General features: G+C 39.4%; 1 protein-coding gene across 1 annotated transcript in view; it reads left to right on the forward strand.

Moving 5' to 3' along the window:
- LOC126237505 (F-box-like/WD repeat-containing protein TBL1XR1) overlaps positions 1–25,152 on the forward strand; it is a 196,211-nt gene extending 171,059 nt beyond the window's left edge. Inside the window, exons 9-11 of the mRNA XM_049947662.1 lie at positions 8,668–8,833; positions 18,187–18,288; positions 24,942–25,152. Of these exons, the coding sequence (XP_049803619.1) occupies positions 8,668–8,833; positions 18,187–18,288; positions 24,942–24,971 (298 nt within the window). The 3' untranslated portion in view covers positions 24,972–25,152. The remainder of the gene's footprint in view (positions 1–8,667; positions 8,834–18,186; positions 18,289–24,941) is intronic.
- The last annotated feature ends 1,202 nt before the right edge of the window (positions 25,153–26,354 follow it).

Here is a 26,354-nt window from a genome sequence, read left to right on the forward strand (position 1 = left end):
ACAGAACGAAGTGTAGGAAGAGCAGTGTTCCACACCACCATTAGTCTGGCAGCAGCTACAGATAATATTCTGTTTATTTTCGACAGTGGGTGAGCAAAAGTAGGGACTGACTATACAATTGCTATCTAGCAGTGGGGACTAACTGAAGAGGAAGGAAGAGCTGTGCTTGTAAAATATATTGATGTGTGTAGGAGGACTCAGCTGTAGCATGTTGCTAGTAGAGTCTGCGTAGAATAAAGTGGCCAGTAGATGCATGGTCAGCAGGACACGTGGGGGAGCGGTAGTGGTGGGGCTTAAGGGCGGGCGCTGCAGGGAAAATGCTGAGTGCTGCAGGGGAAGTGTCATTTTAAACTGAATACTATGCTCACATTTTTTGTAAGTATTAAGTGGAGCCCCTCCATACCCCTAATTTCATGGTGACCATTCAGAAAGATCTGTCACATCTGCTTGGGTAAGTATCTGAAAAGAATTCCACTGAAAATGTAACAAACGCAGTGACACTGAAAATGTAACAAAAACAGTGATCTATTTTCACCTGATTTGTTAACCATGTATCACTTTCAGATAAGTGTAGGAGTGGCGAATTTTAAGTGAAACGTACATATTTCTCTTGTTACCATTTTAAAATTTGCTTCTTCTGCGAAATCATAGTGGAGTTTACACAGTGTCACCTCACTAACATGTTGTGCAAATCCAAATGTGAGAGAATTACTTTTATTTAGTGAGGGAACTGAGGGAAAGTAGGCTCAGTAGCTTATGAAAAAACACGTCCTCAGAACAAAAGTAAAGGTTTAATGTGTGCACTTATGTTGTTCCAAAATCTCTAGCATTTCTTGTTTCACCAGCTATTGATGGCCCTGTAAAATTACATTCTTTGATCGGAAAAGGCAGTAGAAAAAAAGTCAGAAGAAAAAGTTAGTGGAATAACACAGTGGATAATGAAGTTTTGCATAGTAACCACGTGGCAAAAGACTCTTCTCTTTGCATGATATAAATTGCCAAAAATCGATATATCAAACCGTTCATGAAACATGAGGAATGTTGTGGATATTTCACTCTGGCTTTATCGCTGGTGTGCATGGTCACAAATGAGTGTGATACATCAGATCAATTTTCTTGAGATTGGTGAGAGATTAGAGATCTCCAGCCAAGTCTAAAGAAAAACTCAATATGTTAGTTATTTCATAAGCAGCAACATATTATGTAATATACATCAAATGCAAAATCATAGTGACCCCTACTTTTCATTGCAAACTTTTTTGAATTTTGCAGTGTTTGTCTTTCATGCAAATATCACAATAGCTATGAACATTAATGAAATGATCGGCACGTCATCATGAAGGACATGTATAAAGCTATAAGTAACACAAAAATGAATTTTTTTTTACCAAATGGTTTCTGTAAAATCATTTGAAAGGACAGGGCATGCACCTCAATTCTGTCATCACCGACCAGGCGAAAGGGGGCAAACATTGTGGCCCTCCCCTCCCGAACAAATCAATGAACTCGCCCAATGCTTCGGACAAAAATTGGTTACTGTGCATTGCACACCATTTCCTGTGCTGACTCTTAATAGAGGTATCATGACATGTTACACAAATAACTGTGTGTCAGATTATTGTGTGTGTGTGTGTGTGTGTGTGTGTGTTCATATCTCAGAGTACGGAGGAATTCTGCAAAAGCCTGCACGGTTATGAGAGTTACAGCACAACTCTGGGGAAGCAGCAAAGGAATTCTTGGAATCAAGAGGCTGCCAGAGAGTGGTGTGCTACTTAGGAAGCAGAGCCCAGCACTGTTTGGATGCGCCAGATAGTTGTTCTAGCTGGAGATGAAAATGTAACTTTCCAGTGTGTCATAGAAATGTTTATTTTTGAAAAAATGAGCTTGCATGAAATAGATAAAAGCAGGTGCTATAGAAACTGTTACTCACACCAAGCACTGTGAGACTTTTTCACTATAGATGAGACAGCAATGCAGTCCATTCTATCAAAAGGTAGCTTGTATGCTTAAGTGATACAGACAGCCATACTGTAGGGAGCAACCACAACAGAGACACTTATCTCTGTAGACATCAGCCAAACCTGTGATTCCCAATGAATGACAATAGCCTTTTCAATAGTTACAGGGTCAGCAGTCTGCACGATTGATTGAAACGTCCCCTTAACATTAGCTACCACTCTGCTGTGTTGGTACTGACAACAGCTGGAAGCATGGGGAAACCAGAGCTATTATTTTTCCCAAGGACATACAACTCTACTGTGTGGTTTAATGATGGGTAAAATATATTGGCACTTATTTGGTATCTGGGCAGGGATTACTCAAGTGGACATCGTCATCAGTAGGAACAAAACTAGCACTCTGAGTGTCAAGAGTGTAGAATGTTTGATCCTTTAATCTTATAGATTGGCTAGGGAATTTACAAATTTAAATGGATGGGTCGAAGTTACATATAATGACAGTGCATGACGCATGGTGGCAGGAAGAGGAGACATGAGTACAGGCTTGTAAATACAAAATCAGACAAGGGTTATATGGGAGAACATCTAATAATGAGTAAGAAAATAGGGGTGGAGGTGAGCTACTATGAACAGCACGTTGAATGTATTAATCATAGCCAAGAAGCCAACACCCAACACAGTAGCACAAGTTTATATGCCAACTAGGTCCACAGATGTGGAAGAGATTGAGAGAATGTATGGATAAAATAAAAGGAATTATTCAGATAAAGGCCTGAAGACATTTGGAGATTTCAGATTGATTGTAAAATATCTGATCAAAACCATCCATACATCTATTAGACATTAATATGATAAGGGGGGGGGGGGGGGGGTTTCCACACTGCACATTTACGATGGCTTGAACTCTGATGAGGACACTTTCAGTAAGGTATCTGAATGTCTGTGAAGGCTTTCCAGTCCATTCTTCTTCAAGAGCTGAAACCAAAGAAGGTACTGATGTTGGATGCCTAAGACTAAAACAAATTTAGATTTTTAACCCACCCCAAAGGTGTTCCATTCGGTTCAGGTTGAGACTCCTCAAGGCATACCAGCCCATTTCAGAAATGTTACTGTCCACAAACCATTGCCCCCATATATGCTGCTTTTTGGCAGTGTGTATTATGTTGCTGATACAATCAATCATCGTGTCTAAAACTGTTCCTGTACTGTAAGCAGTGCATAATACCGTAAAATGTGTTCAGCCTTCCACATTTAGCTTTTTCTTGAGTTCAGTAAGGGGTCCACTACCCAAAAAAACACCTCTATACGCCAACGCTACCTCCTGCGTACTTCATTGTTGGCATTACATGTCATGACAGGTAACATTCTCAAGGCATTTGCCAAACCCAAACTCTTCCTCTGGATTACCTCAGGATATAGGATGACTCGTCACTCCACACCATCCACTGTCTGGTGGGATCACTCTTCATGCTGTCTCCTGTGTTACTTTGCATTGACTACAAAAATATGTGGCTGTGAGTAGCTGCTCGACCATTGTTTCTCAGTACAAAAATATGTGGCTGTGAGTAGCTGCTCGACCATTGTTTCTCAGTGTGTTCAACCCCGAACCCCGTATCCATAGTCATTGTGCTAGCTGATCTGATTGTAGCACATTGGAACCCATGAGTGATTCCTTCTCCTTATTTTGTGCAATTTTTTATGGTCACCTTCGTGAAAGCACAACGGTCCGTGTCCATCAGTAAATGAGATCTGCCTGGGTATGGTTTAGCTATCGTTGTTCCTTCTTGTTTTCACTTCAGTGTCACACCACCAAAAAACGATACCTGAGCAGCTCTAGAAGGGTTCAAGTGTCTTTTGACGTGCAATAGGTCCCGTATATTTTGACATGCCATCAAATTATATGGTTGGCGCCAAAGGAAGGAAAGACGTAAGTGTTCTTACATCAGGGGGTGAAAAACACCGGATGTCCGTCATGCTTGCTTGCACAGCAGATGGATATAAATTACTCCCATTCACAGTTTTCAAGCGAAAGACTTTACCGAAATCGTGTTTCCAAAAACTGTAATTGTACGAGCAAACAAAACTGGTTGGTTTTCGGAGGACATGGTGCTGGAATGGATTAGGCGTGCGTGGAATCCTCGTCCTGGCGCACTGCTTGGTTTACGCAAGTGATCTCTGGTTTGCGCAGTCCGTTGGTACTAGATGTGTACGCAGGCCATACAACACCTGCAGTAAAACGAGAATTAGTGGAAAGCAAAACGGACTTGGCACTAATTTCAGGTGGGATGATGTCAATTCTGCAACCACTTGACGTCTGTTTGAATAAACCATTTAAGAACAAGCTTAAATGCATGTACACAGACTGGCTTTCGAAGAGCGACAGACAACTGACACTAACAGGATGTGTAAAATGCTCAAGTTTGTCACAAGTGTGCCAATGGATTTATGATGCATGGAAGTGTCTTTCAAATCATATTGTGCAACAAGTATTTAAATAATGCTTGATATCCAATGCACTAGATGGTACGGTGGACAATGCTCTGCATGAAGAAATGAGCAACAAAGAATCAAGTGATACTGATTTAGAATCATGACTGATATTTTAAACATTACTTATAAGATGTTTTACAAACCTAATAAAATTTTGTTTTAAATTTCAGCATTTAATTTCTAAGTTATTTTCATTCTTATTTTACAAGTGTTGCTACTCTGCATTTCACAGTATAGAAAAGCGTGGAGAGCTTCATCAAACCAGTCTATGGACTGAGGACAACAACAACACACTCTGCATTTGAAGGCATCACTAAAAATATACTACGAAAATCCGACTGGCAAGACTGTTTGGAATGTATGTCAATATGGCCAACTCTACGTCCTGAATTTTTTCCTACCTGCGGCAAGAGATGGTTGCTAATAGGAACTTTTATGAATCGTAATCATATGCAGTATTCTCTTCACCATAAGAATAATATGAATGTAAACATTATGCCATGTATTCTTTTGTGTTTGTTGCTATCTCATTTAAATCCTGCCTGCCTAATAAACTATGAAACTAGAGTGAGACAATAGCAAACGCGGAAGAATATGCATATCATGTCATGTTTATATTCGTATTATTCTTATGCTGATTAGTAATACCGTCAGAAATGAAGCACACCAACTGACTAGATTTTTTAAATCTAAGACAATTCTAATTTCTGTGCAGAATGTATTGTACTAAAGAGGTGTCTGCAAAGATTTTCAAATGGAGAAAAATTTTCGCTAAACACTCGCTCAGAACATCTATCATACGCAGTCTATTATTTGGTTCTTGATTATTATCAAAGGAAGCAGCAGTGTAAGTAACAACAAATAGCAGTCTCTTGCCATTGTTTCGCCAATGAAACAATTCCTCTCTTTTTTTTTATTGTAAGCGGCGGTAGCGCACACAAAAGCAAGCCATGCCGCAAGCGGCAACAGGTCGTAAACACTCATTATCAGAATGTGACAAACAATACATGACACAGTACAATAATGCATTTTCATCTTAGGGTGACGTAAACACCTATAACAAAGAGAACGGCACTCATCAGATCAAAGCAAAATAAGCAATCGATTCAAACCAGACGAAGCATGTGAAAAAGGAAGGGTACCCGTATAAATATAGACGGAGCGCCTGATGCATAGCAATGGCTACCTCATAAAGCGTAACTGCTAAGTTAAGACTCGAACCAAACTACTGTAGCTGTTATCTTCATCCATTCAACCTAAATTGTGTCTCATGTTACAATGGACCAACTTTGTTTCAATTTGGAGGTGTGGTCTAAAACTTTTCTCTCCCCTTGAATTTCGAGTCTCAAATTTCAGGTGCGGCTTAGATTTGGAAAATTTTTTTTTTTTCCTTGATTTCGAGTGTCATTTTTCAGGTGCGGCTTAGATTTGAGTGCGGCTTAGATTCGAGTAAATACAGTAGTCTAGTAGGCACTTTTGATTAATCTGATCTCTTCATGATAGACATCATCAGTAGTTGATCTTTCTGATCCATACAGCATGCTGGGTTTACACAAAAATTAGAAATGCCCAAAGGCTGCTTTCCAACACTTAAGACAAATTACACTGGTAAGCCGAAACATTATGACCACCTACCTAATTGCCGGTATGTCCACCTTTGGCATGGATAACAGCAGCAGCAGATCATGGCATGGGATCAATGAGGCCTTGGCAGGTCACTTTAGGGAGTTGGCAACACATCTGCACACACAAGTCATGTAATTCCTGTAAATTCTGGGGAGGGGTGGTGATGAACTCTGACACCAGGTTCAATCATGTCCTAGATGTGTTCGATTGGGTTCAAATCTGGGAAGTTGGAGGGCCAGCGTATCAATTGAAATTTGCCACTGTGTTCCTCAAGCCACTCCATCACACTCCTTGACAGGGTACATAATTTTATTCAAAAATGCCACTGCCATCAGGAAACATGATCATTGTGAAGGGGTGTATGTAGTCTGCAACCTGTGTAATACTCCTTGGCCGTCACGGTGCTGAGCTACTCCCCTGAAAGAGGACGGATTTGCGCCCTCCTGTCAACATGATGATGCAGGTTTCGGGATTCATCCAACCGTGCAACATTCTGCCTCTGTGCCAACGTCCAGTGCCGATGGTCATGTGTCCACTTCAGTTGTAGGTGCTGATGTTGTGGTGTTAACATTGGCACACACGTGGGTTGTCATTTGCAGAGGCCCATCATTAGAAGTGTTGTTGTGCTCAGACACACTTGTATATTCTGCCCAGAGTTAAAGTCTGAAGTTAGTTCTGCCACAGATCACTGCCATTTTTGTTTTACCAGTTTGCCCAGCCTGCAATGTCCAACATCTGTAATGAGTGGTGGCCGCCCAACCCAACAACATCTGGACGTGGTTTCACCTTGGTTTTGCTACATGTTAAAGACACTCATCACAGCACTCCCTGAAACCAGACAAGTCGTGCAGTTTCCGAGATGCTTATGCCGAGTGTCTGACTAGCAGTCATTCCTCACCAGGTGACACTGCTATTGCATGGATGGGCTTATATTGACAATAGGTCGGAGGTCGTAAGGCTCTGGCTGATCAGTGTACCTTGAGGATGTTTAGCACCTTGGCAGTCCTCTGCTCCATATCCCCTATCTGTCATTTTGTGAATGAGGCCCAGAGCACTTATTGAATTTTATTTGCAACTTAGATGAATAAAAATAAAAATAATATTCATGTATTTAACAAATGTGTACCCATACAAATAAAAGTAACGTTCATATATTTAACAAACTTGTACCATCTGCTCCATATCCTTATGTGTGATTGCTGTGAATGAGGCCCAGAACACTTATTAAAGCTTATTTGCAACTTAGATGAAGACAAATAAAAATAATATTCGTGTATTTATCAAACTCGTAGAAGTGATGTTCAGTGCATTGAACAAAGAATATAGCACACTTAGGTAGCCTCATCTATGGCAACCAGTTCTGTGAAAATCTAATACTTCACAGAAGTAGGACAGTTAACTGAGCTGCCTTACTCCTGGGTTTTTGATTCATTGTGTAACTTTGGTCTCCACTGTGATGTCCTTAAGGACTCACTTTTTTTATCATAACATTACCTTGTTGTTTAAAGTCCTGTAAGAAATGCTTCAACTAGGGGCTTCAACAAAAAATAGTATCATATGAATTTGGTGTCAGTGTGGCTTCATTGCCACATGACACAGCAGGCAATGGGAAATGTCAGCTGACACTTGTACACAACAATGTTGAATGATGTTAAAGCAATGAGTAAAATGAAATAGAGTAAACTTGTGTTGAGATCTTCCATAGCTCCATGATTTCAAGAAAAATAAAAACAATTCATTAACGAAAATTTGCTGGTACCAGATACAAAGGCAGCAAGCAACAGACTTCTGAAAAACAGAAATTCAGTTTGTTATGTAAACAACCAAAACTTTGAACCATCATCAGCTTTCAAAGTTGCAGAGTAAATCTCTTTAAATTCTTACCACTAGTGCAAAATTTGTTCATTTTGTTGCAATAGAAAGCAGTTTGACAGAAAAAGGAATTACCTGGTTATAAATGTGTGTGTTTTTAATATTTATAGTTCCAAAATCTGTCAGTTTGTTTCCAAAAATATGCATTACACTTATCAGCGTGTTTTACAAAGCGGAAATTTGAGATATTTTTATGCGCACCAAAGACTAGCATCTGAAAAATGTGTACATAGCCATCAGTAGAATTTGAAAGGTAAGTAGATTTTTAAACTGATAAGATTGAATGAAGTCTGTGTGGTACAAGAAACTTCTGTAAACATATGGCACCAATAGTGGTGATATGTGCAAAAAAATACAAATATTATTATTGTTGTCATTATAATTGTTATTATTATTATTATTTTATCATCATCAAATAAAAAAACTGGTTTGTTATATGACTCACCTCAAGGCACCCCTTCCCCATGTTTTTCTTTTTAAATTATATTCTTCCTTTATTTTCTTTGTTCTAACAGATTAACATGCAGGGATACTTTTGCGTTGTCTACATAACTTCTTGTTACATAATTTCTTAATAAAGAAGGACAGCCTGCTCTCCCACCTCCCATCCCCACATATTTATTTCAATTTGGATTGCATGGCCATTGCATGCACCTCTTATTGAGAGTTATTTTGTGGATCACATTATAATAACCACAATTAATTTATTATTATTTTCCAGTGCTTCATTTGATTCGACTGTGAGACTCTGGGATGTAGAAAGAGGTGCTTGCATACACACTCTTACAAAACACACAGAACCTGTTTACAGTGTGGCTTTCTCACCTGATGGTAAATTTTTAGCATCTGGAAGTTTTGACAAATGTGTACACATCTGGTCAACTCAGGTAAACAAAAACTTTATTTCTTACTATGTATAGTGAAAATTCTGTTATTTCACTCTGTATCTGAGAATGCAGGCATTAGCTTAGAAGAAAGTTGAAGATTCAAAATCCATACAATGTGCATTTAAGTAACTGCAGGAAATTTCCATTTTTTTGGCTGTTGGTGTCAGTGCACTGGTTCATCATCAAAATTTATTTTCTTGTTCTCATACCACAAAAATACTGTGACTTCTGAATTGTTTATAACAGAGCTCTTGTTTTTTAAAATCATTTTAATGTTAATTACAAAACAAGAACTCATTTTAATCACACAAGAATATGAAACTTCAGATATAGGTACATTTTATACTACATTTCAGTACTTTTTTTATCACCCAAACATTTTCGTTTTCGAAAGCATAGTCTTGCTCCAGTCGGTTAGAAAATAAATGTTTGCCTCAGTCAGCCTGAGAGTTAATCAGATACACATCTTTTCGTTTAGAACTACTGCGCAGTGCTGCAATTTTGGAAGAACTTCCTACACTGTAAACATGAAATTGTATTGGATGTCAAATCAAATACCTCTCAGCCATGTAATTTCCAAACTTATTTTATTTGCTTACTGTTCAGGGACCTGAAGATGGCATAGTAAATCGCCGAAACTGGTAGCCTAAAATTAGATAGCTGAAAGGTGTCTGATTTGACATCCTGTAGCGAACAGCCCAGTCCCGCAACCATTTCTGAAAAGATGGACTTAGAGAGACTTGAAATAGTATTATTTTAATCAAAACTATGAACCAAATAACAATAACACAAGAATTCCGTTTTGCTTAACAGCTTGGTGCAGATCATTGTTGAAAGCCACTTCAGCACCTTGCGTGTCGCTAACCTACCCCATTAATGGTGACCTAAAATTTTACGTGGAATTGGAACCATGTGTTGATCCTGGCAATGTGCGGTTAAAGGCGCTGCAGTCTGGAACCGCAAGACCGCTATGGTCGCAGGTTCGAATCCTGCCTCGGGCATGGATGTTTGTGATGTCCTTAGGTTAGTTAGGTTTAACTAGTTCTCAGTTCTAGGGGACTAATGACCTCAGCAGTTGAGTCCCATAGTGCTCAGAGCCATTTGAACCATTTTTTTGATCCTGGCAAATCCTTATACGATTGAGAGGTGAGGGCTGGGTTAAAAATGACTGAAATATTCCAAGATCTGATTCAATTCCATGACCTTTCAGTTCCCAGGCACTTGCCTTACTGTTAGACCACTGAGCTCTATTCTTTCAGAGATTATATAAACAGTGTGGTGTTATTGCTCATGTAATATGGATGATTGTTAGTTATACATAATAGCCATTTGATGGTGTGCTTCCCAAGGGGATCTTCTGGGCTCGAACACCAAAGCTGTGTCTATGTTTTTAAATCTGGAACATGTTATTTCTTCTGCGGTATATTTCGAAAGTAAACATTGTGCATTAAGTCATGTCTAACATGAATTAATTTGCCCGTACTTCATGTACATAAACAGCTTGTACAAATCAAAGATGTCACTACTTTGCAATTTAGCAACTACTTTCTCCCCTGTGTTGTTACGATGTATTTTCCTATTTTTCTTTAAATGTTGTGCATGTCCAGGGCAGCTTGTTGATCTGTGGAATACTTGCTGCTGCATCTGAACAGGTATTTCGTTTTGGCAAGTCACCGTGACCACTGTCCCTCAATATGGTCCTGCTTATGCACAGTAAAGTAGAACAGCACACAGTATCTCACCATACATATATTAGTATATCTAAAAACAAAGATGATGTGACTTACCGAACGAAAGTGCTGGCAGGTCGATTGACACACAAACAAACACAAACACACACACAAAATTCAAGCTTTCGCAACAAACTGTTGCCTCATCAGGAAAGAGGGGAAGGAGAGGGAAAGACGAAAGGATGTGGGTTTTAAGGGAGAGAGTAAGGAGTCATTCCAATCCCTAAGGTAAGTCTTTCCACTCCTGGGATTGGAATGACTCCTTACCCTCTCCCTTAAAACCCACATCCTTTCGTCTTTCTCTCTCCTTCCCCTCTTTCCTGATGAGGCAACAGTTTGTTGTGAAAGCTTGAATTTTGTGTGTGTGTTTGTGTTTGTTTGTGTGTCTATCGACCTGCCAGCGCTTTCGTTTGGTAAGTCACATCATCTTTGTTTTTAGATATATTTTTCCCACAAGGAATGTTTCCCTCTATTATATTGACATCATACATATATTAGTTTACATTGATAATTTCATAATATATAAATTACTGTTGTTGGATTGTCATTCATCTGTAAGACGATGAAAGGATATGCTTCATTCCCCTGGAGTTGTAAGAAGCTGAAAGGATATGCTCCACTCCCCCACCTAGACATTTGAGCTCATTATAAGGTGTTACTACATGCTCTGAATATGAAATTTTCTACCATTAAAAGACTTCATATGAGAGTGATAACTCTTTTTAACATCTTTCTGTAGAGAATTAGACAGAACATAGACAGTATGATAGTGATTCTCTTCATGATCATCATCTTACATATTGATTGCTGATTTTACATTTGGGAGGGGGATCCAAATCTACAAACAATATTTTCTTTACTATAGTTTCCTAGTGTTCATTAGAAATTTTAGCAAATTAATGACAAGTATATTGAGTACAGAATAACATACTTTACGCATCAACATTGCATTTTTTGACCGTAACAAATACATGCATACTTGTCCACAGGAACAGGCACTGCGGTGACTATAGCCATTGTGAAATACATTAAATAAATTCTGAATTGTGAATAAGGACGGCCATCAGATGTGTAGACTGGAATGACGACAATGAAAATTTGTGCTGGACTGGGACACAAACCCGGATTTCCCACTTCATTGAATTCATTTAATGTATTTCACAATGGCTATAGCTGCTGTAGTGCCTGTTCCTTTGGACATGCATGCATATCCATCATATTTATCTGCCGATACTGGGCACGTGACTTTCAAGTACAATTGTCCGACCTGTGTGGGAATATACATAATGGATATACGAGTACAGCTTCTAGGCACATGTTTGATGATGTGTGGAAGTTTGGGTCTGGCCATGAGTCATGCACGGGTATCTAAATGGTAAGGTGACCGCTTGCAATATGCAGGAAATCTGGGTCCGTGCCCTGGTCTGGCACAAATTTTCATTGTCATCATTCCATTCTACAGCTGACGGTTGTCCTTATTCACAATTGCAAATTCATTTAATGTACCTTCACAGTAATTTCTGCTATTCCATTCTCTAACAGCATGCAGGAAAAACGAATGCTTATCTCTTTCCGCGTGAGCTCTGATTTCCCGTATTTTGTTATGATGATCATTTCTCTCTATGTAGGTCAGCATCATAAAAATATTTTCGCATTCTGATGAGAAAGTTGGTGCTTTAAATTTTGTGAGAAGATCCCACCCCAATGAGAAACACCTTCATTTTAATGATGTCCACCCCAAATCCTGTATCATGTCCTTGACACTATCTCCCCATTTCTTGATAACCCAGAACGTGCTGCCCTTCTTTAAACTTGTTTGATGTACTCTGTCAGTCCTGTGAGGTAAGGACCACACACCGCGCAGTAGTACTCTGAAAGAGGACTGGCAAGTGTAGTGTAGGCAGTCTCTTTAGTAGACCTGTTGCATCTTCTGTGTGTTCTTTCCAGTTTAAATTGTTTATAATTTAACTGATTCCTTTTAGCATTCATGTGGATGACTTCATACTTTTCATTATTTACAGTCAATTGCCAATTTTAACACCATACAGATGTCTCTTCTAAATTGTTTTCAATTTGCTTTGATCTTCTGATGACTTTACTAGACGATAAATGACAGCACATCTGCAAACAAGCTAAGACAGCTAAATTGTTTATATAGATAAGGAACAACAGAGAGCCTATAACACTATCCTAGGGAATGCCAGAAATGACTTTTGTTTTACTTGATTACTTTCTGTCAGTTGTTACAGACGATGACTGTTCTGACACGAAATCATGAATCCAGTTGCATAACTGAGACAATATTTCATAAGAATGTAATTTGATTACAAGTTGCTTTTGAGGTATGGTGTCAAAAGCCTTCTGGATATCTAGAAATACAGAATCAGTTTGAAATCCTTTGTCAATAGCACTCAACACTTCATGAAAGTAAAGAACTAGTGCTTCACAAGAATGATGCTTTCTAAATCGGTGTTGGCTGTATGTCAATAGACCATTCTGTTTGAGGTAATTCATAGTGATTGAACACAGTGTATGTTCTGTATTGCCTTTCTTGAATACTGGTGCGGCCTGTGCAACTTTCCAGTTTTTGGGGATTGATCTTTCATTGAGCGAGCCAGTTATATATGATTGTTAAGAATGGAGCTATTGCGTCAGCATACTCTGAAAGGAACCTAATTGGTAGACAATCTGGACTGGAAGACTTGCTTTTACTAAGTGATTTAAGTTGCTTCACTACTCAGAGGATATCTAGTTCTAAGTTACTCATGTTGATAGCTGTTCTTGAGGCTGCACTAAATTTTTAGCTTCTGTAAAAGATCGCCAATCTTTTTTTACTTAACAGTCACATGCCTTCTAATGTGAACTTCAGTAATCAAAATAAACCCTGCTTACAGGAGTAATGAGGCCTATCATGCTCTGGCTGCCATGTGGTTCCATGAAAGATTTTATTTTGGCTTTAAGCTAATTTGGTGAAATAACATTTTGAGGACATGGGTATCTTAAAATTGTCTCATAACTTCTGTATTACTTTATTACTATTCAAATCACCTTTTTGATCTATATTATCTCTGCTGTACTATTTCAAACAGTATCTTTATTATCTTCATTTTAAAATTTCCAGTTATTTTACAACTGAGGCTACATTAATTTTGCAACATTACAGTAAACCACACAGATTAAACATGTAATTACTATTTCAAGCATTATATATTATTTTCACCACATTCCTCAGTCATACATTGTTCACATTTGATGTATACCGTGCTTCTTTCCCCTTCAGAGATGGTATCCTTTTGCACGACATCCTCAAACATATCCCCCAAGATACAGATGTAGATCTGCCCTTTTGGTACCCCTTACCCTTTCTCCCTTTTCTCATACCATAGTACTTATATGTGGGAACTCTCCTTTGTTCATAACCAACAATAACTCTTCTCCTAACCAGCCTGTAACGTAAAGAAAACTCCTACCTCAAACCAGTCTTTTACATGAGCACATCACAAGTACTATCTTAGTGGTCATTTATGTAGTTTTGTGTCCTTCACATTAATGTGATGTCAGTTTTTCAGAAAACATTAAAATAATCCTGTGAAGATAAAAATTATTCCCTACCGTGGTTTGGCATATCAGTGTCTTCACAATATCAGCATTGTATAGTGCTGTATTGTTTGCAGAACTTTTTCTTCATTGAAATCATCCATACGTTTTTCCAATAACGCGAAAGTGGAACCTTAGTCAGCTATTTTATCTGGATCTATACTTTCTTCTAAAACATTTAATCTTACATTATTTTACCCATGTCAGAATCTTGTGAACTCCACCATAACTGGTTTTGGGCTATGATGCCCATCTTAAGATGGCTAATATTTTAAATCATGTAGATGTTTTGGACAGCAGCATGTCATCTGCTCCTGCAGTAAGTTCCAGTTTATTTTGTTTCCAGGATGATGTATATGTTGTTGAACTGCAAGCAGCACACTCCATGTAAGTAAATCACTGTGGCAGACTTCAAAATAGTATTAATGAAGTGTTAAGTACCAGACATGTGCTATGCACTTAATGCTTTTGTTTACCATACTATGGGCACCTGGGCAGAGGGTAACTGCAGGGACAGTTTGAGTCTAATGTGCACTTAGAAGACTTGTTATTCAAATGTGCTCTGTGATGCAAATGTGCTCTTTGAGGTGCAGAACAATATGCGTGTCTAATGCAGTCTCCACCAAGGGAAAAGTGATTGGAATCCTGTTTTTTCCACAGTTGCTGTGGAAATGGGACTACACTATGTCTTAATCTACCACATGTCACCAGAACACTGTGGAGAAGTGGGCTTTGGGGAAAGGAAGGTGCGGTTTGTTAACTTCTTAACTTGTTGACTGTTGATTACAATATCAACTACTACATATAGCAGTTTTTGCATTGTCTTTCTCAAAAACTTGCAATGCATGAGAAGCTATTTCAAATGATGAAGGAGTTTTTGATTATACTTCTCAAACAGAAGCTAAGTGAACTGTTTCAGAATTCCATGCGTTCTGGATCTGAGGCTACTGCTCACTTGTTGCACAGATGAGCAAGTTCCCTGCCGCCAACTTTATCATTATGGTCTGATATCAAAATACAAAAGTCTGTTAACATCTTTGATGCAGCCCAGCTGCAGTGACATGCATCACATGGTTTATAAGCCTTGGCATTTCCAAAGTGAAGTATGTTGAAAAGTGAAAATTGTTTGAATAGGAAAAGTAGTCAAAAGCCAGAAAACACAAGTAAAACTTTTCCGAAGAAATCTGTGGGCAAATTGGGTTTATTATGCTGAAAGTTGTAAAGTGTGAGATGAATAGCTTCATATGACAGTAGCTGGCTTGTTTCATGCTTCAGGATTTATAGAGTGCTGTGAGTGTTGACCACAGCTGTGTCATACATTAGCAGTACTGTTTTTGTGCTGACAAAGTGTTGCATCTCTTTGACAGAAAATTTCTCTCTTATGCACTGTTGAGCTTTATATGCTTCGATATTAAGTCTTTCGTGGCTATGGGCATACATGTATGCAGGCAGGTAGGGCACCCAGATGGCTACAGGCATTCATATACACTCAGCAGGCAGAAAGACCTGACAGCTAAGGGTAGGGTATTCCTGTATGCTTGGGCACAACAGCAGTTAAATGTGCCCAATAGAATGATGACTCTCTCTTGTCCGCATTTCAGCATTCCTGCCAATGGTGTCGTTACCGCCCTTCTGTGTTACGTTGTAAAGGGCTACATCTTTCACCTGCCCCTGGTTGCTTTCTGTTTACGAGTAGTTTGAATAGACACCATTTGATTTCCTAATGTACACAAGACAAATTACAAACATATACAGGGTCCGGCAGAAAGACCACCCGTTTCTGGAGAGGCTGCTTTTTGGGCTGTGATGGGGATACTCATGTGAAGGGGGTATGTGCCATTTTCAGTACGTGCCATTGCTTGGCTATACGAGCATCATGTGTTTGTTTGAAAGGAGTATATTTGTAATGGTGGTTTTGTGATTGCTACTCAGTGGGCGCTTTGCATTTGGTGTGGACTTGGCCGACATGATTCTGCTCCTCATAGAAAAACCATTAGAGTTTGGATTTCAAACTTCAGATTACCAGATTTTGCACTGAAAAGAAAAACTGACTGACATTGGACTGTAACAACACCAGAACGTGTGATCCATGTGAAGCATCCATGCAGCAATCTCCAAAGTGCTCAGCACCTAAACATGCACCTGCCCTGGGATTGTCCAATAGAGATGTAAGAAGAATCCAGCACTGATATCTTCAAATGCAGCCATACAAAATGATGGTTACCCAAGAATTAAGTGAGAGATATTTTGAAACTCACTGAGCTCTTTGTGAGGAAATTCTTCAGAACTTTCCTCATGGCACTATTTTGATTTCTTCTGATGAGGCCCGCTTTCACTTGTCAAGTACCGTAAATAAACGAAATTTCCACTATTGAGCAGTAGAAAACCACTTCATAATTCTCATGTGATGATTTGGTGTGTTGTTGCTGAATTTGGTGTCTGAATTTTTTTTTGAAGATGATGGTGTAACATTAAGGGGTAATTCAAAATATCACTGTCACATGATAAGAGATCTTCCTCTGACCTAAGTTAAACCAGTTTTGTTTTGGGGGCTGTTAAGAGGGAGAAGTCTGGTTCCTGTAAGATGAGGCCACCACTAATACTCCTCGGCATTATCTAGAAGTTTAGAGTGTGTTGTTTCCTGTATATGTTCTCTCTTCATGAGGAGACATTCCCTGGCCCCCAGGGTCACCCAATTTATCACCTTGTGATTTTTTTTTTCTTTCTGTGGGGACTCTGACAGGCTCAAGTGTACCTTGTAAAGACTCAAGTACAAAATAAGGCCCCAAGAGCAGATTATATGCCCTCGGTATCATTGAGATCCATGGGAGGATTGGCCATGACAAAATTACCCCACCTGGTATGCAAGGGCATATGAGACAGGCGAAATGACCTCTGCAAGACATATGAGACAGGGGAAATGACTCCAGACTTCAAAAATAAGTTGGAGTGCTGACAAATATGGACATAACCGAACCTTCAGCTTAAGGACTCATAGATGAAGAACATAAACATGAATTATTTATGCAGGAATGAAAGAACTGGTAGTCACTGACTTCAGGGAGGATCAGTTTTGATTTGAGAGAAATATATGCACGCACAAGGCAGTACGACTCTGCGACTTATCTTACATAATAGGCTGAAGAAAGTCAAACCTATTTTTATAGCATTTGTAGTTTTAGAGAAAGTTGAACAATCTTGACAGGAATGCACTCTTTAAAATTCTGAAGGTAGAAGGTATAAAATACAGGTAGTGAAACCTATTCACAACTGTTGCAGAAACCAGACTACAGATATAAAAGTCAAAGAACATTAAAGGGAAGCAGTAGTTAACAAGGGAGACAGCCAGAGTAGTAGCCTGAAGCATTTTCTTTTTTAATTGTGTATAAATCTGTCAGGCCCATATATTTCATATCACAGTTGTGACATAAAACCTTATAAACTCCTGAGCGTTTTTACTTGTTCTTGTTATTTTGTAATTTATGTCATATTTGTGTTTTGATGTTATTTGTCTTTTGGAAGGTAATTTTAATATTATTTTTTTGAAATGTGTGTATTGTTTTGTCAGACGTTCTTCCTATATGTTCCATGGCTGTAAACTGCACTTTGTTTTATGATGTGCCCATACAGTGTTTTTCTTGTTCATAATTTTGTAGCCTATAAAACTTTGACCACTGCCTGATGCTGCCCTTAATATTGTCAAAACACAATGGAGACCACTTGCAGCATTTGCCTTGTAGGTATAATTTTTGGGCAGATTTTGTAGTTTATAATGATGTTTTGTCTTCTTTTATCTATTGACAGAGACCTCTGGAGATAGATATTAGCCATCATCTCTAAAGTTTGTGTTAATGTTGCAGAAACACTAGTTAGTGTGTGTGTGTGTGTGTACTTAATTTTTTATGTTTAGGCTGCTAGTGTAAAGATTTCCAAATATTTCTTGTACAGTTGATACTGTTGGTATTCTGCCTCTTACATCTTACTGGTTGTTAGAAAAGTAATTAACTTGCTGCTTTTGTTTTGCAGACTGGTCAGCTTGTCCACAGTTACAAGGGGACAGGAGGGATATTTGAAGTATGCTGGAATTCAAGGGGTGATAAAGTAGGAGCCAGTGCTTCTGATGGAAGTGTAAGTATTGAAGTTACTAGGTTTTGGTTGATACTATAGTACATATAAGGGTAAGAAAAATCACAATAGCTACACCTGTGAGATTATGAAAAAAAAGAAAAGAAACAGCAAGATGTAATTTAGTTCCCCAGCTTGTTACTAGCGGTTTTGTCATCAGAAACAATTTCTTATTTATTTATTTGTTTTTAAGGATATATTTCTTGTCTGCTGAGAGGAAACTTCATCAGCCAGCTGAAAAGAAATTTATGTAACTCAACTTGCAGATGAAATAATCTCTTAAGATAGTAAAGTTATATCTGAGGGAAAATGCAGAGATAACAAAATACCTGAGAGGGGAGAGTGATGGGCCTTAACCTTGTTTGCAGGAAGTATTTGGTTTAGATTGAATCATGTACATGAGTTTTGGTGGGCAGTATTTGGAAGATTATAATTTTCTGACAAGTGCAACATATGCTTATTCATAAGCACCTCCTGTGATTAAGAAGTTGGCTGTATGACAACTATAAGACACACAGGAAATGGACACACATCAGTGGGCAGAGCATTTCTCTAGGTTTTTGACTCACATTACAGGTGCTTGATATGGGCACCATTTGTGACATGGCAAACAACAATACAGTAGTCAAACTCTCGTTGCACATGTCCCAACACCCATGGTTGACAGCAGCAGCCCCAGTAATTATTCATTCTTGCAGCTTTTCCAAATTAAGGCAGGAAAACATGATCTTTGACATAAGCCCATAAGAATAAATCACACAGAGTTAAGTCAGTTGACTATGGGGGCCACTGAAGAAGAGGTGAGTCATAATGAGAAGCTGAGGCTGTTTAGCATTGAGGTAACTCTGAACTTCTGAAAAAGAGTGTGGTGGAGCACTATCTTGATACAAAATGAAGTCTCCACTGTGTTGCTGTAATTGTAGTACAAGCATTGCTGGAGCATGTCCAGGTACACAAAACATGTCACATTTTTCTCCACAAAGAAAAATGATTCATAACCATTTGAAGAGGACATGGCACAAAAGACATTACTTTAAGTAAACCACACATGAGTTCCAAAATATTTTATGGATGTTCTGTACACCAAACACCTAATCTAACCTAATCTTACGATGATTCACATTTCCAGACACATGAAATGTGGCTTTGTCACTGAAAACCTGCTTTGTGAAAAACCATACTCAAGTCGCCGCATCACATCTTTGCAAAAGTCGAAACAAAGCTCATTGTCTTGAGTAGTCACCATACATAGCATCTGCCATGTGTCATCAGTGTCTTTGTGTTCCTAACGAGTGTTTTCCATGCATGCTTCACCTTCTCTGCTGACAGTCTCAGCTAGACTGTGTGTTCATATCACATAAGTCGACTCTTGGGATGCAATGTTCCACTCATGGATTGTTTTGTATGTTGAAGCTTTTACCTGACTTTTGATTGGAAATTATTGCTGAAATGTCACAAATGATTCACATTTAGCGATTTCTGGGACACAACGCATTCTTTGATCTGTTGTGTACCACATTCTGGAATCCCAGCCCCCTAGTGGTGCACCATGGGACAATGCCGTAGAATATATTGCGAATCAAAACACTGTGCTCTATCCACCAATAAGTGCCATTTTTCAATATGTCTTGTAGTTTTTGTGCAGCTGTCTTCTCTAAACCCAGGAGGTATGTATCAGTCTGCTGCATAGTTCTCATAGCATTCAGAAAGTAGACTACATTGCACTTAACAGAATTCTGAATCTTACAGTGCACAGTGTTCCTTAGTACAATGCCTATGAAAGTATTAGTCACTTAGCTTTTCAGTGCTTTTAATAATGCTCCAGATATTCTTTCATTAGATTAGTATTTGTTAATTTAAATGGCATACTATTGGGGCATGTGTGTGTCAAGTTTGCAAATACAGGTCTGAGAACACTCTAAACTAACCAGATATAGCCTGTAGCAGCCAGGGACTCTTAAAATATGATTTAACTGTTTTATGGACTGCTTCCTCTCTCCTTAATTTCAATTTTTTGTAGAGTTTGTTTCTGCTAACTGAACTGTACAAGCACTCTAAGAGGAAAAATTGGCCAGTTTGAAGAGTGTTTCAAAACTGGAATTTGTTACACTCAAGGCACATTATTTTCCACGGTGAATATTTATCGTGGGTTAAAACAGTATTCCACCTAGGACTTACCACTCAAGTTGCTAGAGTTTTCTGGATACCATTTTTCTTATAACGTAATCATTTAATTGCTGAATAATTTCTATATGTTAGTATATTGGTGGTCAAATGTGCATAGAAAACAGAGTAGGATGATTGTGTATTATGCGGTCTACAAGTATAATCAGTGATCTCAGATTTTATTCATATTTTGTGTGCAGATTCGCTAAACTATGAAAGGGGAAGATAAAAATTTCTAGCCCACAAATTTTGCTATGTTGGAGTTGGAGCAGCATTTTCAGGGAAGGATAACCAATTGCAGTGATAATGTTTCAGAAATTTTGATTAAGTTTTAAAGTGCTGTGTTCACTGAGTAATGGTGGTAAAGCTGCAGAGTCTTATAAGTAAATAGTGAAATACATTGTGGCTCTATTAAAAAATGAGCAAGTTTTAAATACCTTATTTCAAGAAGACATGATGACAATAAAATAAAGATTCAAGAGCGGTATTAAAATTCAAGGTTAAAGGATATCAGTGATAAGATTCACTGACGACATTGCTATCCTTAGTGGAGGGAAGAATTACAGGATCTGTTGAATGCAATGATGTCCTAATGGGTACAGAATATGGATTAAGGGTACACTGAAGAAGGATGAAGGTAATGGGAAGTAGCAGAAATGAGAGTAGTGTGAAATTTAACATCAAAATTGGTGATCATGTAGTAGACTGAGGAATTCTGTTACCTTGGAAGCAAATAACCCACGATTGGTGAAGCAAGGACGACATCAAAAGCAGATGAGCACAGGCAAAGAGCATTCCTGGCTAAAAGAAGTCTACTAGTATCATACTTAGACCTTAATTTGAGAAATAAATGTCTGAGAATGTAGTTTGGAGCATAGAATTGTATGGTAGTGAATCATAGACTGTGGGAAAAACAGAACAGAAGACAATAGAAGCAATTGCGATGTGGTGCCACAGAAGAATGGTGAAAATTTGGTGGGCTGATTAAAATTAGGAATGAGGATGTTCTCTGCAGAATCAGCGAAGAAAGGTACATATGGAAAACGCTAACAAGAAAAGGGACAGAATGACAGGACAGGTGTTAAAATGCCAGGGCGTAACTTCCATGATATTAAGAGTGATAGTGAGTAAAAATTATAGGAAAGACAGAGATTGGCATACATCCAACGAATAATTGAGGATTTATTGTGCAAGTGCTGCTCTGCGATGAAGACTTGGCACAAGAGAGGTAGGGCCTATGTACCCATTGATTGAAAGATAGCATGAGTCATGTAATGAGGTATCTCAAGAGAATGATCACATTCATGCCAATGAGTGTAGATTATGAAAACATTGATTGTGTAAAACTGAACTTGAACTTTTCTCACATCACATCCTAAAATCCTGAAAACAATGGATCAAGAAATAAGGTGGATGCGGTACTTCTTGACTTGTAGTACTGCACTAACATTTATTAACACAAGTACAAGTATGTGCGTATAAAAGAAAATTTGTCACTGGATTGAATATTTCTTACAGAGCAGGACACATCATATTGTCTTGGCTGGAGGATTGTTGGCACAAGAAGCGATATCCTCAGACATTTTTCATATGGTGAACTACTATCTGAAAAAAGCTGCACAAATATTCAATCAAACTTGCTTTAAATGGTCTGAAATATATAATTGTGCACTTCACAAAATGCAGAAAAGCAGTATCATATGACTACACCATCAGTGAGTTGCAATTGGAATCAGACGATTCATACAAATATCTGCGCATAATACACTCCTGGAAATGGAAAAAAGAACACATTGACACCGGTGTGTCAGACCCACCATACTTGCTCCGGACACTGCGAGAGGGCTGTACAAGCAATGATCACACGCACGGCACAGCGGACACACCAGGAACCGCGGTGTTGGCCGTCGAATGGCGCTAGCTGCGCAGCATTTGTGCACCGCTGCCGTCAGTGTCAGCCAGTTTGCCGTGGCATAAGGAGCTCCATCGCAGTCTTTAACACTGGTAGCATGCCGCGACAGCGTGGACGTGAACCGTATGTGCAGTTGACGGACTTTGAGCGAGGGCGTATAGTGGGCATGCGAGAGGCCGGGTGGACGTACCGCCGAATTGCTCAACACGTGGGGCGTGAGGTCTCCACAGTACATCGATGTTGTCGCCAGTGGTCGGCGGAAGGTGCACGTGCCCGTCGACCTGGGACCGGACCGCAGCGACGCACGGATGCACGCCAAGACCGTAGGATCCTACGCAGTGCCGTAGGGAACCGCACCGCCACTTCCCAGCAAATTAGGGACACTGTTGCTCCTGGGGTATCGGCGAGGACCATTCGCAACCGTCTCCATGAAGCTGGGCTACGGTCCCGCACACCGTTAGGCCGTCTTCCGCTCACGCCCCAACATCGTGCAGCCCGCCTCCAGTGGTGTCGCGACAGGCGTGAATGGAGGGACGAATGGAGATGTGTCGTCTTCAGCGATGAGAGTCGCTTCTGCCTTGGTGCCAATAATGGTCGTATGCGTGTTTGGCGCCGTGCAGGTGAGCGCCACAATCAGGACTGCATACGACCGAGGCACACAGGGCCAACACCCGGCATCATGGTGTGGGGAGCGATCTCCTACACTGGCCGTACACCACTGGTGATCGTCGAGGGGACACTGAATAGTGCACGGTACATCCAAACCGTCATCGAACCCATCGTTCTACCATTCCTAGACCGGCAAGGGAACTTGCTGTTCCAACAGGACAATGCACGTCCGCATGTATCCCGTGCCACCCAACGTGCTCTAGAAGGTGTAAGTCAACTACCCTGGCCAGCAAGATCTCCGGATCTGTCCCCCATTGAGCATGTTTGGGACTGGATGAAGCGTCGTCTCACGCGGTCTGCACGTCCAGCACGAACGCTGGTCCAACTGAGGCGCCAGGTGGAAATGGCATGGCAAGCCGTTCCACAGGACTACATCCAGCATCTCTACGATCGTCTCCATGGGAGAATAGCAGCCTGCATTGCTGCGAAAGGTGGATATACACTGTACTAGTGCCGACATTGTGCATGCTCTGTTGCCTGTGTCTATGTGCCTGTGGTTCTGTCAGTGTGATCATGTGATGTATCTGACCCCAGGAATGTGTCAATAAAGTTTCCCCTTCCTGGGACAATGAATTCACGGTGTTCTTATTTCAATTTCCAGGAGTGTAGTTTGTGGGGCTAGGAAGTGGAATGATTACATAAAGTCAGTCATCAATAATTCAGGTAGTAGACTTTGGTTTATTGGCAGGATAATGTGCAAATGTAGACAGTCTACAAAGGAGACTGCTTACAAAACACTTGTGTCCCATCTTAGGATACTGCTCAGGTGTGTAGAATCAGGTACCAAATATGACTAACATGGAACATGTCCAAAGAAGAGTACCATGAACGGTCACATGGTTAATGCTGTGGTTTCAGATGTTCTGCTGAGTTGTCATTTCTGGTGTCTGCACAGTATTTCGACAGCTGACCAAGCTGACTTCACCATGTGCTGCAAGTTTTGCTATTATGTGAGCTCACTGCCTGGATGCCAACCTGGTGGAGCCATCCGGAAGCACATCATTAATCAATCACAACGAGACAACATGAGAGATCAGGTCATGTGTTTGTTTGACTCATGGGAGAGCATCACAGTAATGCTGAAAAACCTTAGTGGCAGGCTTTTGAAGATAGATGTCAGCTATCTTTTGAAAGCATGCTTCTAAAGTTCTAGGGACCAGAGTTGAAGGAAACAGTGTAAGAATGTATTACAGCTCCATACATATCATTCCCATAAGGACTGCAAAACCAAAAGTAGGCTAATTATGGTGCATGCAACATGAGAGTGAGCGCGCACGCACACACGCGTACACACACACACACACACACACACACACACACACACACACACACACACTCTAAAGTAGCTGCTATTCTCATACCATAGGCACTTGGAATGGACGAAATCTGTAATACTCAGTACATTGCTAAGTAATCCCTGCCGTGTACTTCATAGAGGTTTGTGAATTTTTGGCAACAAACATCAGAACTAGTAGAAGTATTCTTTAGCAGTTCCTCTTCAGTTAATGAATCTGTCTGATTTTCAGAGGAATAATATGAAAGTTTGGTTAAGTTTTTAAGAGTCAGTTACTTTTTCTAGTGTAAGATGATTAAAAAATATTGCAGTTTTGATCAATGCACATTGAATTTGTGATACATTTACTACTGCTTTCTACCAAATTGTGCTCTGAAATACATTGTGGTTTGCAAGGGACACTTTATTGGATGATTGCCGGCCTTCTCGGAAATATTTGGAGATTCAAGGATTTAAAATTCATTTAATTTTGTGATGTAGTAAATGAAATACAGGAAATGCTAACCTGATGAAAATTCTATACATAAATTGTGCTATAAAATAGCATAGTTAGTAACATAAATGTTTTTTCTTTGCTGTCAAGAAAAAAACTAACAACTTTTTGGTTCCTTTCAGGTCTTTGTGCTGGACCTCCGCAAGCTTTGAGAGAAAACTCCTTTTTTAAATTAGGTACTAATGGACTATGATCAGTGTTTTTATATATGTGCAAATGTCTGAACAATAATGAGAAACAAAAAGACTTTTTTATGTGTCAGTACGTTAAATGTTACATATATGGTTTGTGTACTATCCAATTAGTTTACAAAATAAAGTACCTTTATTTTTAGATACATTTCTGATATCATTCTATCCCATCATCCTCCTTATCAACAGAAACAATAATGCTACAGAACTGAGACGTAATTTCTTATAGGAAAAATCCATTTTAATACAATTCTCAAAGCGTTCAGAAATAAAACTGCACAGCACTTACAGAATTCTGTGTCTTTTCTAGAACAGTGTACTCCAGTATGCCACTTATGAAATAATTATGCACTTAAATTATTGTTGCACTTGTGTGTCAAATTTGCCAACACATTTACAATAACTCTATAAAGTATAGACATATAGGCTGTAACTGCTAGTGACTCGTAAAATATGATACATCTGAATTATGAACTACATTTTCTGCCTCTTTCACAAGGGCAATGGTCAAGATGGCAGTTGTGACACAAAGCTGAAAATACCTCTTTAAGTGCTGAAGTATATTTTCTCATTAAATTATATATAGAGTATTGAGCATTTACATTACACAATGTATCTCATTTTAGATGCAACTGCTATGTACAAGCATTGGAGTCAAATGCCAAGCACTGCAAATTACGAGGTGGAGGACAGCAAAAAATGAAGCTGCTGAGACTTTACTACCCTTGTTACAAAACTATGACTGTAATAAATTTGCTAAGGATGCACTTGAAAAACATGAAGAAATATTCTACACCTACAATATTTATTTTACAATAACACAGCTCGGTGCAGTGGCAAAGTATTTGTAGTACTTTACCAATAACATGAATGAGGGAGGGAAATCACGAACTTCAGTAATGTGACTCAGATGGATCTGCGACCGTGTAGGCTGCAGATTCCTCTACTTGTGCCAAAGGATGGTTGGGTTTCGGGTTCCGCTGAATAGATCAGGTGTCCACTATACGCAGGAGGCGACTACATGAGTAGCAGGGGCTCTGTGGCGTGGACTGGGCGGTTTTTTAGGTTAGAGGGTCTCGGGAAAACACGAGGGGTTCAACCACAAAGGATGCAGGGCAAACACAGCAAGAATGTAGATACAGGAACTATTTGTATAACACTTGTAAATTGTCGTAGCTGTGTTGGGAAAGTACCAGAGCTCCAAGCGCTAATAGAAAGCACCGATGCTCAAATCGTTATAGGCACTAAAAGCTGGCTAAAGCTGGAGATAAGCTCAGCCAAAATGTTTGCGAAGAACCTAATGGTGTTCCGAAAGGATAGGCTAAACACGGTTGGTGGTAGCGT

The sequence above is a fragment of the Schistocerca nitens genome, chromosome 2 (assembly GCF_023898315.1).
Source record: "Schistocerca nitens isolate TAMUIC-IGC-003100 chromosome 2, iqSchNite1.1, whole genome shotgun sequence".
NCBI lineage: Eukaryota > Metazoa > Arthropoda > Insecta > Orthoptera > Acrididae > Schistocerca > Schistocerca nitens.